Source organism: Andrographis paniculata, unplaced genomic scaffold (genome assembly GCF_009805555.1).
Source record: "Andrographis paniculata isolate CXL003 unplaced genomic scaffold, ASM980555v1 Contig66END, whole genome shotgun sequence".
NCBI lineage: Eukaryota > Viridiplantae > Streptophyta > Magnoliopsida > Lamiales > Acanthaceae > Andrographis > Andrographis paniculata.
Genome location: NW_026137602.1, coordinates 1,411,810 through 1,430,097, shown reverse-complemented (window position 1 = coordinate 1,430,097; position 18,288 = coordinate 1,411,810). Strand labels below are relative to the sequence as shown.

The following is an 18,288-nucleotide window of genomic DNA, read 5'->3' as shown; positions in this document are numbered from 1 at the left end:
TAGTACTGCATAATTTTTTACAGTAATTGTGCGTAAATGCGCATTCTTGATTAGTCTCTTTAGAAAAAAAAAATATATGTACAGTTATTCCTAAAGACCTTTATGTTAATCTTTGCACACTTACGATATATATTCAAAACACATATGTTGTTTAACTCATGATAGACTCTTATTATGCACATTTTTTTATTTCAGGTTATGATTCATATTTATTGTTTATATATCGTATAGCTATGATATATTGATCAGATTTAAATGATAAACTATGTTAGATAGATATATATATTTCACCATTATGTTTATAAGTATGATATATAACTTCAATAGATATGATATATATATTAGATATAAATGATGTAAATTGCATATACGAATGTTGCACGTACAATTATGATTTATATATATGATTTATATATTGCATAGTTATGATGTATTAGTTAAGTTTAAATGTTGGACTATGTTAGATATATTTTTCATTATATTTATATGTATGATAGTGCTGCAACATCCTCTCCTCTTATCATGTTCGTTTATTATTGAGGTCAACTCTACAACTATTTTTGTAACCTTTTTTATTGCAGCAATATGAATGTATTGCATATCATGATGATCACTTTTTCCCTTTCTTTACATTTGTTTTCGCACGAAAATTTTTCATCCATGTGCATATCTACAATATAATTTGTACATGCATTAGAACTTGAAAAAGATGCATTGGTCCAGTAGTTGTCACTTAAAAAATCAAATGATATGCACAGTTATAATATATGTTGTTTATTTTAATATAATATGGTTTACAAAATACAATATTATGATATCGCTCCAGCGCGAATATTGAGTAATTAAATTACTTACCTTCATTTCTTACGCTGACTGGATAAATATTTTATATTTTTTAGGCATTTAAATAATGAAAAAAATTGATATGATTTAATTTTGAGACTATTTAAACTAAAATGTAATTTTAAGAGGCTAACCTTAATTTTAAGACCAAATTAGTATAATTCAACCATTTTAAATTTGGATAAAGTATTATATTCCTTACCTTATCGGTTCAAAATATGATTTCACGCATCAATTAAATTTTGTTACAAAACGTATCGGTTTTAAGTGAATACCTACATAATTTTTACAAAAAATAATAAAATCTAAAATTGTCCCAAGAAAATAATGCAAACCACAACTACTGGATTCAACAATTCGGATAAGTTTAATGTATCTCATTGTACTATTAGGGTGTGTTTGTTTGAGGGATTTGTTTGGATTTCTACTATTCATTATATTTTTTTCCCCCAAAAATATCAAATCAAACACCTATTTTTTATTTTTTATATTATACTAAAAATCAATTTTACATTCAAAACATCACATCAACATCTATTTATATCACATCATAAAACTATTCAAATTCAGAATTTTTACTATTTAAATCCCAATCCAAAATCCAAACCCCCAAACAAACACACCCTTAGAAACTATTGGAAGCCTGCAATTCACCTACTGTTTCGGCTATTGATTCAATAATTTATGTGTGCAAATACTAATATGCTGAATAAATAATATGATTATGATGTATGTATCTTTAAGATATGATGTTCCGAAGATAGAGATATGATGTTCCGAAGATAGAGATATGATGTAATAAAAATTCATCAGTACGTTACTTTCGCGATAGATTAAAAATAGAAAAGATTTATCAAATTCCGCATTTTCTAGAACGTCATCTTCGCCTACAGCATACTGGAACTCACCAGAATACTCATCATTTTTTTCTATCTTGTTCCATGCTCTGAGTTCTTAACTATATGTTTTCTTCGATCAACTTCGGAAGATAATGTGTAGTTCTCCTTTCTTTTTTTCATTTTTTTTTGTTGTGAACTGAAACATATAATAAGCACGACAAATATCTACATATATTTGTGTTCTCTTGATTAATGTTAAAATTAATAATTGTTTTATTTATTATACGAATCGAATTACATATCTATCCATGCATATAATTGCAACAATTGATTAATATCTCTATCCGATGACTGTAATTTTTTCAGGATCCTCCTGAATTATAAGATCAGGAAGATACCCGGATTGTAGTTAGTAATTAAATAAAATGAAGATGGATGATGCAATAAAAGTAGTGACAATTATGATAAAAAGTGTTGAATTGAGGCTAATAGTTAAATGTTAAATATTTGATTTTATCAAAATTAATAATGAGACAAGTTTGACGAACGGACGAAAAGAAAAAATGAGATTAAATTTGATGGATGGAAAAAGTATTTTTTAATGCGGAATTTAAAAAATAATAATATTTTAATTATAATGAGTAGTTAAAATAATATTCCCTCCGTCCCATAAGAAATCATTTTCCATTTTTGTCTGCCCAAAAAAAAGATATCATTTCCTAATTTAGTTATTATACTATCTACCTAACATAATTAATACCCTTACGACTTTCAATATATTATACAAATACCATTATTTTTTTTATCACACAATCTAATAAAAATTTATATATTTTATACTATAAACCAATATAATATTAATATTAAAAAATATAAACCAATATAATATTAATATTAAAAAATATATATGTACAAAAGCAAATATTATTCCTTTTATAGGACGGATGTAATATAAAGATAATTTTATCTTTATTCTTTAATATAGAAACAATAATATTATAATAAAGTAAAAATATTTATTTAAAATATAAAATATTTTTAAATAATTAATTTATAATTAAACAATTTAAAATAAAAATAGGTATATATCATAAATATACGGAGCAAATATAATTGTAATAGTAAATAAAAATGGCGCAGTAACCAAACAATAGACTAACGTGGCAACGTACGTACCATTATACCTGACACGTGGGTCCCTCCTATTGGCCGACAACTCGACAGCTTCTCATCAGTGGCAGCGATATTTCTCTCTCCCCAGACCCTACACTTTTCGCTTTCTGTCGCCGTCGGACTCCCTCCCTCATCCGACGGCTACGATTTGTCGCCATCATTAAACGAACACTCACAATTGCCACCACATTCCTAGTGATCAAGGGCGTTTTCGGTAATTCATATAGTGGATTTTGAGCATTTTAGTCATTTTCAATAGTATAATTTGGTAAAGTACAATTACTATGGGACATTTGTTTGTCAGAGGGAAATCTGATCTGAGACTGTTGTTGAGTTGAGTTGAGTACATACATGGTGGGAAAGGGTTTTGGAATTTGAGATATGCAGGCGATCGGCGGCGGCGGCGACGGTGGAGAGAGGAGGCGGCGGCTGCACAACCACCATGCGGTAAAGTGTCCGCGCTGTGACTCGCTCAACACCAAATTTTGCTACTATAATAACTACAATCTGTCGCAGCCGCGCCACTTCTGCAAGAGCTGCCGGCGGTACTGGACAAACGGCGGCGTCCTCCGCAACGTACCTGTCGGCGGAGGATGCCGGAAGAACAAGCGTTCCAAGTGTAAGACCGTTACTGCTATAGATTCCGCCATAGAATTAACCAAATCGACAAGTAAGCCTGATAACTCCAGCTTAACCGCCACGGCAGCGGCGGCGGTTTTTGGAGCAAATGGCAGCTTCGATCGCCAGCCGCCGGAGAACGGCGGCGAGATTCTGGCGACTGAGATCGGAAGCTTCTCAAGCCTTATGGCCTCGTCGGAAGAGGTTATTGATTTCTTAGTCGGCGACATTCAAACGCAGTTGGAGCCTGCAAATAAGGCATCGGTGGTGGAGAATACTGTTGCGGCGGCGGCGGATGAGGAGCTAGCGGCGGCGCTGGTATGGGGAGACGACGGCGGTGGCCGCGATCAAGGGCAGTTTGATCTAACAGCTGGCGTTGATCCATCATACTGGAGTCAACACCACTGGATCATCAATGATCAGCCCCTTGGTTACTTCCCCTAGATTTCATTTAATTGCAGTAACACCCTGCTTTTTTTTTTTTCTTTTTTCTTTTTAATTTATTGTTTTATTTTACACTCCACACACTAATATATATTCACATTATGATTTCTTACATACATAATTTTACTGTGTTTTTGGTAAAATTGGTTATAACTCCCACGTGGTTTTAAAATTCAGCGTAAAATCTTCTTATACTTTAAAAATTGCATGATACCCTTATATTTTAAAAAACGTTGCATTAAATCTTACCATCATGAAACTTTCCTCTTGTGATAAGAAGATAAGATGATTTTCTATCTATATGTCTTGCATGGCAGGGGGTTTTATGTAATATTTTTGAAAGTATAAGTGAGCGTCATACAATTTTTTAAAGTAAAATGGGAATTTATGCTGAGTTTCGAAACCACGAAGTAGTTTTATGCAATATTTTTTTAAAGTATAAGGGGACATCATGTAATTTTTATTTTTAAAGTAGAGAGGAATTTACGTTGAGTTTCGAAAAGGGACAATTTTGCCTGTTTTTTACTTACTACCTCCATCCCATGCAAATGCAATTAGTCCTGTTTTTTTTTTTTTTCGTAGTATAAAATTAGCCTTTTTTTTTTTTTTTTTTCGTATAAAATTAGCCTCTTTTTTTTGAATAATAATAAAAAATTAATTACTTATATTAAAAATTTAACTATATTTTTACTAATACTTATACGTGATTCGTTTGATAGTAGTCTTAAATCATAAAATTTTGTTTTTAATCATAAAATTTTGTTTTTAAATCATAAATAATTGATTTTATATTTTAGAAAGACAAATTAGTGAAGAGTAGGACTTCGATTAAATTTTATGTCTTATAAAAAAAATAAAAAATTAATTATATCTATGTGTTATAAATAATAAAATTTTAAATTATAATAATTATTTGATGTAATATAAATATATTTTTAACATAATATTTCAAATTTTAAATATTAAATAAATTTTAATGTAATATTAAATAAAAACGATATTGATATGATTTTTTATGTAAACAAATCGAAAAGTAAATTTAGAATTTAAATTTAATATATTCATCAAGAAATAAATGGGAAATTGAGTTTTTAATTATGAAATTAAATTTAAATAATCGTTTAATACTCCATTCATGCCAATACAATAGTCTTGTTTAGCATTTTTGTTCTTCTCAAAACAATAGTCTCATTTTCATAAATAACTATATCACTGTAAAACTATTCTTATTTTTTCATTATTATTACACAATTGTCACTACTTTTTATACTAATACACTCACAAAGGCAAAAAAGTTTTTTATCCGTACTTTTTATCCACTATCAATATAATATCAATATTTTCTTAAATCTCGTACCAAACACAACCCAGACTGTAACGAGAGTATAATATAAATAGGCGCCCTCTTCGGACACGTTATTAACCTCCACCTGTTAGGCTACTTTAATCGTGCAGTTAACTGCGGGAAGTTCCCTGCGTCTGGCCTTCGAAATCGAAAAATAAGTTACAATGGTTGCACAATCCCCTGGCATTCGGCCTGTATATGACTTAGTTCAATTTATGTCTTTAATTTTTTAATATGGATAAAAATCAGTTTAAGTACTTTTAAGAGTAAAAAGTTTGAAGAATTTTATATAAAATATATGTATATTTTTTTAAATTAAAAATTGCACTTTATTTTTATTATTAATTGATTTTAAAATTTTAAATTTAATTTAATTATTTTTTATTATATTATTCATATTAATTTATAATTTTACAATATTTTTAAAAATTAATTCCAATATATAAAATATTCCATATAAAAAAATTTAAATAAATATTTTTTTAGTTTTTACTTTCTTTACCCAATAAAGAATTAATTAAAATAATACTATATTATAAATATTACGTAAATTAAATCATACTAATTAACTATACAATCTAATACTCTTAAAAGGGAGTATTTTTTTAATATAAAAACTTAGGGTAGTTTATTTTTAATGAATTTGAAAAAAATTTGATTGAATTTGATATTAAAATAATGTATAATAGTATGTTTTGAGAAAAAAAATTTTTTTTTTTAAAAAAACGCATAGTTCAAATAGTATAAACCAAAGTTTTGGAAAATAGTATATACCAAAGTTTTGGGTAAAAAGGAACAAACCCGTAAGAGGATTTAATTTATTATTATTGTTATTATTATTATATCTTTTTGAAAAAGTTATTTTACGTTGTGATATGATGCAGTTGATAATTGAATTGTGTCCCAAATATTATATCCAACGTTGTCGTTTCTGTTCGTCCCCCATACTATGTCACTTTTTTTTTTGGAAAATGATTACACATTTTAATCTCATTTTAAATTTTTTAATTTTTTTTTTAAATTTTAATTAAACTAATTAGTTATCTTAATCTTAATTTATAATTATTTATATTATAGGATAATTATTTTCACTAATACATTCTTAATTATCTTCTAATTACACTTCTCCTAAAATACTGTGTCTACAGTGTAACAGAAACGGTATCTGAACTGAGAGAGTAATAAATAAGGAATTGAATTGCTTTAAAAGCATACATTTAATATTTGCCTGTTTCTTCAACTAATATTTATTGAAAAGATATTTATTATTTTTGTGACAGGTCTTTTCAATAAATAGAAGTACGATAGAGGATGGAATGGTTTTGTTGGTTCATACAACTCTTCCAAATCATATATTCATATTTTCAGTAAATTCTGTCTGCATACATTTTCAATTTTGGAATTATGTACGTGTTTGCATGGATGTGTGAGTTTTGGGTTGAGTTTTAATGTAATTAAACATTTTAAATGCAAAATTATTCTTTAATAGGTAGTGCATGAATATTTGCAAAAAATAGAAATTGTATATTAACTTAAAAAGAGAGTGCATATGTATACGTATATATATGTGGATCCCAAATAACAATATATAAAAAATATGTTAACACCCTCTTCAAACTCAAAGTGGTAAAGTAGAAACTAACTTGAGTTTGCTCAATAATGTGGAGAACCAGCCTCGGAAGAGAGATTTAGTGAAGATATCCGCAGTTTGATCCTCGGAAGAGACAGAAGATAGATGAATAGTACCTGCACGAACATGCTGATAAAGAAAGTGACAATCAATTTCAATATGCTTGGTGCGCTCGGGAAAGACATCATTATTGGAGATTTGAATTGCGCTTATGCTGTCACAATGGAGGGAAGTTGAAGACGGTAGAGGAACCCCGAGATCAGAAAGAAGCTGACGAAGCCAAATGAACTTTGAAGTCGAATCCGCAAGAGTACGATACTCAGACTCTGCACTGGAGCGAGAAACGAGAGTTTGTTTTTTGCTCAGCCAAGAAACAAGAGAGCTCATAAGAAAAAAACAATAACATGTGATAGAGCGACGATCAGTCGGATCACCTGCCCAATCAGCATCAGAGAAACCTGAAAAAACCAATAGAGAGTCAGGAGAAAAATGAAGACCGTGTAGGAGTGTTCCCTTGACATAACGAAGGATGCGCAACACAGCAACATAGTGAACTGTCCGGGGATTAATCATGAACTGAGTAACAACATGAACTGCATAAGCTATGTCCGGGCGAGTGACCGTCAAGTATATCAGGGATCCCACTAACTGCCGATAGCGGGAGGGATCCTCTAATGGAGTGCCGTCGAAAGGAGCAAGTCGACAGTTCCCCTCGAGAGAGGTAGATGCAATCTGGCTATTAGTCAGACTTGAACGAGATATGAGATCAGATGCATATTTCGCCTGAGATAAATATATGCCATCTGGAGCATCATAAATCTCAAGTCCAAGAAAATAGCGGAGCTGACCAAGACTCCTCATGTCAAAGTGTCGATGAAGGTAGGTCTGTAGATCGGATATACCAGAAGTAAGAATAATGTGGTTCTTACTATTCCACTCATCCAAGGCATTCCGATAGTCCGTGAGATCCTTATTGTTGAGGGGCGTCGTAGAAGTGACAACAGGAGCAACCGGTGCAGAAAAGTTGCCAGTAACATAGCGCCATAATCTTTTACCAATTAAGAAACTCTTCATAGATTCAGCCCACAAATCATAATTATCACCAGAAAGAATAACAGTAATCCCGGAAGCGTCTATACGATCCATATTAAGAGCCATACTATGAAGCGAGAAAATCAAGAATAGTATGGCGCACAAAAGAATCGTGTATAAAATCAGACTTGACAAGCCAACCCAGTAACTGTTGCAAAATAAACTCAAGTCATATGGCAAAATCGACCATACTAGGATATCGGAGATCGAAGCATGAGACGACGGACGGAAACCGCCGGACGCGGTGGGAAGGTGGCAGTTGCCGGAGGGATACGACGTCGATCTGCGTCGGAGGCGTGTGCAGCTGCCACGCGCCGGCGTTGGCGGCAAAAGCAATAAGGATTAGTAGCGTTGTCTATCCTAGAAGAAAAATAGGTTCTCATACCATGTTTGAATATTTGCATAAAATAGAAATGATATATTAACCTAAAAAGAGAGTGCATATATATAGACATATATATGTGGCCCCCAAATGATAATATATAAAAAATAGGTATTAATTATATTTTTTATGAACTTATTGTTTGTTCAATTTTTATTTTTATTTTTATTTTTATTTTTTATTAATTGTATCTATAGATCATAATTTTGTATAGTTTTTATTGTTTGTTTGTTTTTCTTTTTTTTTTTTTTTGACAAAAAAAAAAAGATTATTGCAAAAATTTTAAATTATCGCTTCAATTTAAGCATGCTCATAGCTATAGGTGCAGATCCATGTGGGGGCAAGGGGTGCAGCCCCTTCCCCCACCCCACCATGTAATTTTTTTTTATTACATATATACATAATATATTTATATAATATAAAAAATAATTTGAATAAATTAAGTATGTGCTAAAATTTTACGGATAATTGGACTAAAATACCCATCTTTATTTTCAACTTTAAATTTAGTCCCCATTCATAACTTGTATATACTGCACTTCCCCATTTTCAAAGTTTTTTGCGATTAACTCTTAGCCCTCTCATTTTTCCTATTTTACCCCTCGTCCGAAACTAAAATCACGTCTATCAGTTACTTTTATTGATTTCGTGTTTTAGATTTTTTCACGCGCGAGAGAGAAACATGTAAGATTTTTTTATCAATTATGTCTGCTGATTTTGTGTTTGGTTTTTTTTTTTTTTTTTTTTTTTTTTTTTTTTCACGCAAGAGGGACAAGCAGACGATTTTGAACCCAAATCTTAATCATTAGGTTTTTTTTTTTTTTTTTTTGCGCAAGAGTGACAAACAAACAATTTTGAACCCAAATCTCAATAATTAGGTTTATTTCGCGCGAAAGAAACGGGTAAGGCGATGAAGGTTTGATTGTAGACTGCGATGTTCTTTTGATGCAATAATTTTGTAGTTAATTACAGTAGTATTTCAAGGTTTATGGTGGAAGATCATCCTTGGCCAAATACCGATTTCACCCACGTTCAATTGAAGATGAAGATCAGAACTCAGACATAATTGATCATCTTCACAAATATTTGATATTATAAGTAACTTTATTTTTCTAAATAATTGTTGTAATCGATGGATGTTCTTTCTTTTTTTTTTTTTTTTTTCTTGAAAATGGGTTTTGTTGCCCTATTACAAGATTATGGTAGTAGTAGTTGTTAATTTTATATTCATTATGATCTATTGTGAGGAATGTATATATAGGAAAAAACTTTATGGGAGCTATTTTGATTTCATGCTAGTATACGTTGATATTTTCACGGGGTGCCTTTTCCCGGTTAAATGTACCTATATTTGTTAATCTAATACTCACGTTGTCTGATATTGTATATTGTATTTGTTTGTAAATACTTTTTTTTTTGTTGATATATACTATGACTATTCATCTGTGAACCTTAATATTTATTTAATGTAATTGTATATAAGATAATGTTAAATGTTGTTTCTTTGTAGTGGTGTCTATCGAAAATAAATAACAATACAGTCGAGTAGTGGAATAGTTTGGTGCACTAGACAATGTCATTTTTTTTTTATGGGATGGTTGATTCCAACCGAAAATAGGTTATGTCTATGATGAACGAGTGTCAGGAGAAATTCGAGCAAATGTGAGGTAAGTTGCAAAAAAGCTTTATCGTATGTATTTCAGATGTCTCTCGTATTTGGAATATCTTTTTGTTTTTGGAAGATTATAATTGAATGTAGGTCTGTGTACGAGACCACTATCGAATGATGTATAATTTAGATGAAATTATCTTGTATATTTCTGATTGTACACAAATATTATAATGGTGTACGCATCAGTAAAAACTAATTTGCCCAAAGTAAATTCAAGGGTATGTGAATTTACAACAAAAGTATATTACATTTTATATTAATTATATAAAATATGACTATGAGTAATACTTATTAACAGCGATTGTATATTACACATGATATTTGTTTATTAAATTCTATGTAATACTTGAGGTCTTTTATGTCCCCTAAATACTCGTTATGGTATAACATAACCATAGTATACCCTCATCGTTTACCTGAAATTATATTATATAAATCATATTTATTTATGCGGGTATTTAATTTTTTTCGATGGAGTTGTTACAATAAAAATACAAGTATTATGTTACGTGTTTGGGGTATATTTATTATGACTAGAGGTGTACATATCCAATGAAGAGGTTGTGTATTTGTGTATGGAAGCATTCATATTCGTATACAAGTATTTTTTTGTCAACCGGGGTATTTAAGTAATTATCGAGAATTTGTCATTGATTCTTGCTGGATCGAATGATTACGAGATGATTTCATCACCCTCATATTGTCAGATGTTAATGTGCATCAACAAATACTTTTGAAAGTACTTATAGGATCACCTAACCATGTACTTCAAGGGTGGATAAGAATGTCACTTAAGATATATCTATGACATAACATATCATGTGATGAACCATAGTAATAGATATTTTGGAGTTAGTGTATAACTGATGGTGTATGATATTATATGAACTGTGATTGTCCTTACAAACATTTTTTGGAGTACGAAGAAACTCCAAATAAGAAAAAATGTGTTAAAGATATATAAAGTAAATCTTATGTACGAGACATATTTGACCATTCCACAGTATGAGAAACCTTTGGTCATTGATGTGTACATGGAACATGTCCATCAGTGCTTTCAAAATAATTTGGTGAGTACATATCTTTTTATTATTCGTTGAATATGTATAAAGATAATTATACATTCTATTCCTTAGTACAAGTACATCCATTCAATTCAGAAGTATATAACTTAATTAAATGAATTAAAAAAATATTATAATTGGGGGTATGTGGTTTAAACTTATGGATTTCTCGACATCCAACCATAAAAATTTGTGAATCAAAGTATATTAATTACTTCTGTCGTTGCGTATAGAAATATTTGTATTGCTATGTGGGTATTAATTTTATAAACACAGGTATTTAAGTTTCTATCGAAAATGTTTCAATGACTAACTACCCAAATTTGGCAAAATATAACATCAATGACTAAACTATTCAAAGTTGACAATCTTATACTTCAAACCTCAATTTTTCCCAATTCATGCATAAAAATTTACACATGAATCTGATAAATGATACTAGACAGCCCTTCAGGGTCTCTTGATAAAATCTTCACAACAATTTTTGCTCGACATATTTTGACATCATCGATTTTGTTAGTTTATCTACTAGGCGGATAAGTTTTCGTGTTGTAACTATCACGAAACGTACATATTAGTGACCCACAATAGTAGCTCTCACCTTAGGCCTAACACTATTTGAAAAAAATATATAAATTTACAAAAGTATATTCAACACCGATTCAAGTTTATAATGTAACTATACAGATATGTAATTTTCTTATAGAAGAATGTCAATTGAAAACCAAAGCACACATTATATATATTTTGTTGTAACCAAAAGCATATAGAGGCATTTACGCACAATAGTAAAAGCAAACAAAATATGTATAAATTGACAAAATAGATATAGGAACAACCAACAATGTGATAGAGATATCAACAAACACATTCAATGCTTCAAAAAATCACTTCACATGAGAAATAGGCACCAATGGTGTTTGAAAAAAAAAAAAATCGAACTCCACCCACCTGATATCTCAACCATTTTACTGCAACATTAAACATAACAAAATAAAAACAAAGATACTTCTATATACAATAAAGTTATTTACAATTTAAAGCACATCAGCATAACCTATATTTGAAACGATTGTGCATTACGATGCCGAAGTAAGTTTGGCTGGCACCAAGGCTTGTACAAATTAGACAGAGGCACGAAGCAAAGAGATTAGAGTACACCACAAATCCAAAAGAATAAAACTAAAATATTGATTGTACCAGGTACAAAAGCTTTAACTTAATTCTTAGAATTTTGTTTGGGAGAGAAAAGCATTTTTGATATTTTGATGAGACTGTGCACATTTTTGTTTTATCATCTCGGTTGATCTTTGATAAAAAAAAAAAAAAAAACCTTCCAATGCAGTGATGGTGATGATTTCAAGGATGACGGTAAGAGAAGAAAGGTTTCTAAAGAAAAGATGATTAAAATCATGTGTATTTTTTAGGCTCAATTTTTTTTTTCTTTTTTTTTTTTTTTTGTGTGTTATTTTGTAACCGGTTATAGTATATAAATAATAAACCAAGGTAAATCACTTTGTAATTAAATTTGTATATCATGACAATTTTAGAGTACATAAGTAGAGAATGTAAGTTTACGTAAACTCAACATGAGTATATAATATATCCGTTACATAAACTCATCATTTCATGGGCAAAATGGGTAGTAAAGAGTTATCTGTAAACTGTTTACAAAAGTAGGGAGTGCAATGTCTTAATATAACCTGCAGAGACTGAAATTAAATGTATTTTATTTGATAGGGATTTAAATCAAAATGCCCTAAAATTTATATGTTTGTTTGTTTGGATTTTGAATTTTAAATTTAGGTTTTAAATAATAATAATTTTTTATTGTTATTTTACTATTTCAAATCAAAATCAATACTATTTACTTGACATAGCTTTTAATAAAAATATATTATTTTTTTATCATAAAACATCATATCAAAATACTATGTAAACAAAACATTCAAATCAATACCCCATTTCAAATCACAATCAAACAAACCCTTTAAATTTGAATTTTTTTATTTGATATAAATAATTTAAAATTTTGCTATTTAAGACATAAAGCTAAAATTCAAAACTCAAAACAAACGCATTTTATATATTCTTTAACACTATTTTTACAATTATGTATAAATAAATATATATATATATAATAAAAATGCACTTAAGGGTGCACCCCCTCCCCCTTTTGCCCCCACGTACATCTGCCAATGAGTATAATATAAAAAGAAAAAAAATTAAATTAATCAATTTTAGTCTCAATATAAAAAACTTATCAAATTTTGGTTCCAATATAAATTATTTTAATCAATTTTAATCTCAATTGCTGTACGTGGATCTAAGGAAAATGACGTGTATGCTAATTTGGATAAAACACAGCCGTATATAATAGAATATGCCCGTGTTGTCACAATAAAAATATGATGAATCAAAGTACACGGCCATGTTCCATTATACACGGCCGTTTAAATTCCTACAACATGTCTGTTAGTTAATGATGAAAGTACACTGCTGTGTGGGATTTCTTTGAGAATTTTGTCGACTCTTCCGGTGGAAAGTACGGCGCGAAGATGCAACCCGATAGACATTTTTGGCGGAGGAATTTGCAGGCTGCACAGGAAGGGTTCGAATAGTTGTCGCTGCTTGATGATGCCATTGATGATTTGATTTTTGATCGAGCTTGAGCTCCTCGATGTATGTTAATTAATCAATGAATTACAAGTTCAAGAAGATTGATTTGGAGATTTGAGAAACTGGGATTGAATTAATTGGCATAATTTGATCGATAAAAATTGTAGCTTTTGGTGAAAAAAAAAGAAGGCTATTTTGAACTATAATTTTCGAGAATTTTGATTTGATTTAATTTCAGAAGAACGAGAAACTAAATTCGATTCGAAAACTTCAACACTGCTTTTAACTACCTCATTACTTTTCTAGGTTTTAATTTTTACTTCAAGCTTTGATTTGTAAAAACTATCCTGAAAACCTAAGCTTTATTAAAGTCTATATATATGCAAATCAGAAGATACATATCTATAAACACACATATATATATGTATATATGTATATATATAGAAGATGATAAGAAAAAAGGGGCAAGTTCAAGGGTTTTCTTTCTTCATTAGAATAGATCCTTCAATGATTCTCTCTAATCTGTTAAGTCCAATCTTGATCTATGATTCTTGTGTAGAAGATCCAAGAGACTACGCAAGAAATAAACTCTTGTACTTTCACCATTAAATGACAGGCTGTAAGAATGTACACGGCCGTGTACTCTGATTCAACATGTTCTTACAGTGACAACACGGGTGTGTTCTATTATACAGACCGTGTTTTGTCCAGATCAGCGTCAACGTCAGCAATTTTCGATAATTTTTAAACGGTGAAATTAAAATTGATTAAAATAATTTATATTTGGACCAAAATTGATTAAAATAGTTTATATTGAGACCAAAATTGATGAGTTTTTTTATATTGGAACAAAAATTGATCAATTTCAATTATAATTGGACCAAAATTGATTTTTTCCCTATGAAAAATAATAATGGACTTTTATAAATGAAAAAAATAAAGAATAGTAAAAAATATTAGGAAACCCCCCAAAAAATACATAGGAGAATGAAACAAATAATTTTACTTATGGATTTCAAGCAATACCAAAGAAACTATTGCAATATGTTGTTGATGTTGTTGTAAATTGTTATTTTGCAAAGTTTTCAATAGATGACATATCGAAGAATAAAATTATCTAACAATAAATCAATTGGGTTATTTAAAAAAATTGGCCCCCTATTATTAAATTCTAGTTCCGCCACTGCATGCTTAGAGGAAATTTGGATAAGTCAATATTTGAAGTATAAAATTGGGATTTGACACAAAAAAAAAATAAAATTGTGAAGCAAAAGCAAAAATAATAAAGAGGAAAAGGGGAAAAAATGTGAAGCAAAAAATAAAATAATAATAATAAAGAGAAAAAGAGGCTTCACGGCGGTTTTACATCAAGAAAGAAGAGAAGGAAAATTTGATTGCGCTACCAAGATGCTAGGGCGGAGGAGTGGCTAGCGGAGGCGGCGGATGGAGCCCGACGGTGGTGGCGTCGACTGAGGAATGGCTGTTGAAGAGGACTTGAGGCTAGAACAGGGCCGCCGGTCGGTTGTGGATGCAGGCGCAACGGAATGTAGCAGCGGAACGTAGCAGCGGTTGGGGTAGTAGTGCGGTGGAGGAGAAATCGCGAGTGTACAGAAGAAGAAAAGAGAGGCAAACAGACACGCATGATGGCTGGGGGAATTGTTTTGGAAAATTACACTAAAATTTAGGTTTACAACCTGTAACTTATTTTTTCCCCCCAAAAGTTGTTAAATTTCAAAATTTCTTTTTTTTTAGCATAAAAACGAGCATATACATGATCAATTAAGGCTACCTTCTGTTATAAAAAAAAAATAAATAAATAAATTAAGGCTATCTTCTAGAATTTAGCATGTCTATGCTTAAATTAATGTAAACTTCTGAACATTTTCCTTTTATCCCACCTAAAACCGCTCTGGGCATGCTAAAATTAACGCAATTTTTTTAAATCAAGCAAAAATAAAATTATTATACACAAAAATAAAAAAATATATAATAATAATAATAATAACAATAATTTACAAAACATGAAGGAGATTTGGGTTGGCTCCCAATAATGCATTTCTTTAACGTCCTTGGCTAGACATTATTTTCATGAAATTTTCAATTGGCAAATGGATTGTCAAGAACAATCCACACAACCATTGCAGGTTGAAATCCATCCCAATATGGGATCAAGCTATGACTATTGAAAATGGATTTTTTTTATCTGATTTCATAGTTTGGATTTCCACTATGCCAAAAGGAAAAACATTAGAAATAACGAATGGACCAATTCAACGAGAACACAACTTATTTGGAAAATGTTTAAGCTTAGAATGGAAGAGAACTTTCTGACAAACTTCAAAACTTTTCCTGGAGATTTTCCGATTATTAAAAGCCTTCGTCTTTTTCGTATGCTTCATTCCAAATTTCCTTTAATTCCTACAACTGCAACTTTCTATGGCTCCCGCCTCGTCAAAATTCATATTAATTGCTTAATAGCCCAAAACGCCCGATGCTCGAGTTCAACAGGTAAATGACAAGGCTTACCGAAAACTAACCTGTATGGAGAGATACCAATGGGTGACTTGTAGGCAGTACGGTATGCCCACAAAGCGTCTGGTAGTCGAAGACTCCAATATTTCCATCCAGGTCGAACAGTCTTCTCCAAAATTGATTTGATCTCCCTATATTCTACACCTCAGCTTGACCATTCGTTTATGGATGGTAGGATGTAGACACCTTGTGTAATACATTTCTTGAACAATGCCAATATCACCTTATTGCAAAAATGGTGCCTTTGTCGCTCACGATGGCTCTTGGCATTCCAAAACGAGCAAAAATATTACTCCATATGAAATCTGCAACCAATTTGAGTTATTAGTCTGGGTGACTTTTGCTTCCACCCACTTCGAGACATAATCAACAAGTATAATATATAAAAATTCATGAAAAAGTGGAAATGGACCCATAAAATCAATACCCCATGCGTCTAATATCACAAAAAAAATAATTGGTACCTGGAGCATTTATGCTCGAGAAGATAAATTACCCACATGCTGGCATTTGTCACATGACTTATAGATTGAATGGGCATCTGATTAAAGAAAAGTCAAATATTATTGGCTCTTTTCATCCCACATCGTTTAAAAGATTGAGTGGGAGTGAATTTCAATTCTATAAATTGAGCCCTCACCCATTGTAGAAGATCATCCCACAACACAATCTTCTTCTTCTAATTGTATTGTATTTCTTATCTTCTCTTATAATATAATTTTGGTTGGGGTCCGAGGACGTAGGCATAATTTTTCTAAACCTCGTTAAATTTGGTGTTTTTTATTTTGCTCTAGTGTTTTGTTTATTTTGCGGTTATTTATTGTGCTTTAATTTTTCTGGGGAAATTATTTCAAAAATACTATAAAAGGTCTAAGAAAAGTTGGTTTTAAGTGACCCTTGTGTCTCCTCTAATTATTTGCGAATTTTCTTCGGTATTAATTGGGAATGATATTTCGCCGTTTGTGTGGGGCTTACTCGTTTTTTGCAACAATTGATATCAGAGCCTTGGATGCTTAGTATGCTATGTGGTCGCAGTTAATATGATCTTCCACATTAGAAAAGCATTTTGGTTAAGCTGCCTTTGTTTATTGTGTATTTTTTTTTAATCAAACTTTGGAGTAGGAATGGTGGAAAAGTTTGGTGAAAAATCAACTTCAGATTCGCAGTCCCAAGATACAAAATAAAAAGGGGAAAACAGTAGCTGAAGCATGTGTTGTTGATAATAATGAATCAAATTATTCGTTAGCCTGTGCTTCATCAGTGATCTGCAGTGGCGACTGGTTGCTGGACTCAAGATGCTTATTCTACATATGTTACAAGAAGGAGTGGTTTTTCAATCTTGAAAACATTGACGGTAGAGTTTTCTACCTAGTTGACAACCAACCTTGCCAGATAACTGGAGTTGGTTCAGTTTATCTGAAGAATCACGATGGAACAATTAAAGTCCTGACAGAGGTTCGGTACATACTGAAATTCGCCAAAAATCTCATATCAGTGGGAGTCTTGAAATCTAAAGGCCATTCTATCAACATTCAGAATGAGATTCTGAAAGTGATCTTAGGAGTACTTGTCGTCATGGAAGGTATAAGGAAAAGTAACATGTATCACTTTCATGGAAACACAGTGGTTGGCATAGTAGCAGCAGTATCAGAAACAGATAAAGAAGAAGAGATGACCAAGCTCTGGCACATGAGGCTTGAGCATGCTGGGGAAAAATCCTTGCAGACTCTAGCAAAGTAAGGATTATTAAAAGGTGAAAAGATGTGCAAACTTGATTTCTACGACGCGGGTGAAGTTTGAAACATCAATCCATAACACTATAGGCATTATGGATTACATTCACTCAGACATATGGAGACCAACCTAGACAGTTTCTCTGGGAGGAAGGCATTATTTTATAACATTTGTTGATGACTTCTCCAGGATAATATGGGTATATCCCATGCGAACTAAAGATGAAGCTTTCAGAAAATTCCTCGATTGGAAAAAAATGATGAAGAACCAGACCGGGAGGAAGGTTAAAGTGCTTTGATAT

The 18,288-nt window shown here is 31.1% G+C and overlaps 1 protein-coding gene across 2 annotated transcripts; it reads left to right on the top strand.

Annotated features, from left to right (window-relative positions):
• The first annotated feature begins 3,136 nt into the window (after window positions 1–3,136).
• LOC127263032 (dof zinc finger protein DOF5.4-like) lies at window positions 3,137–4,449 on the top strand. 2 transcript variants are annotated; one of them, XM_051291953.1, is made up of 2 exons: window positions 3,137–3,302; window positions 3,372–4,449. In XM_051291953.1, exons 1-2 carry the CDS (start codon window positions 3,237–3,239, stop codon window positions 3,915–3,917), a joined length of 612 nt encoding a protein of 203 aa, XP_051147910.1. In that variant the 5' UTR covers window positions 3,137–3,236; the 3' UTR covers window positions 3,918–4,449. The 2 variants fall into 2 exon arrangements, with proteins under 2 accessions (XP_051147910.1, XP_051147909.1); XM_051291952.1 differs by having other exon boundaries at window positions 3,139–4,447.
• The last annotated feature ends 13,839 nt before the right edge of the window (window positions 4,450–18,288 follow it).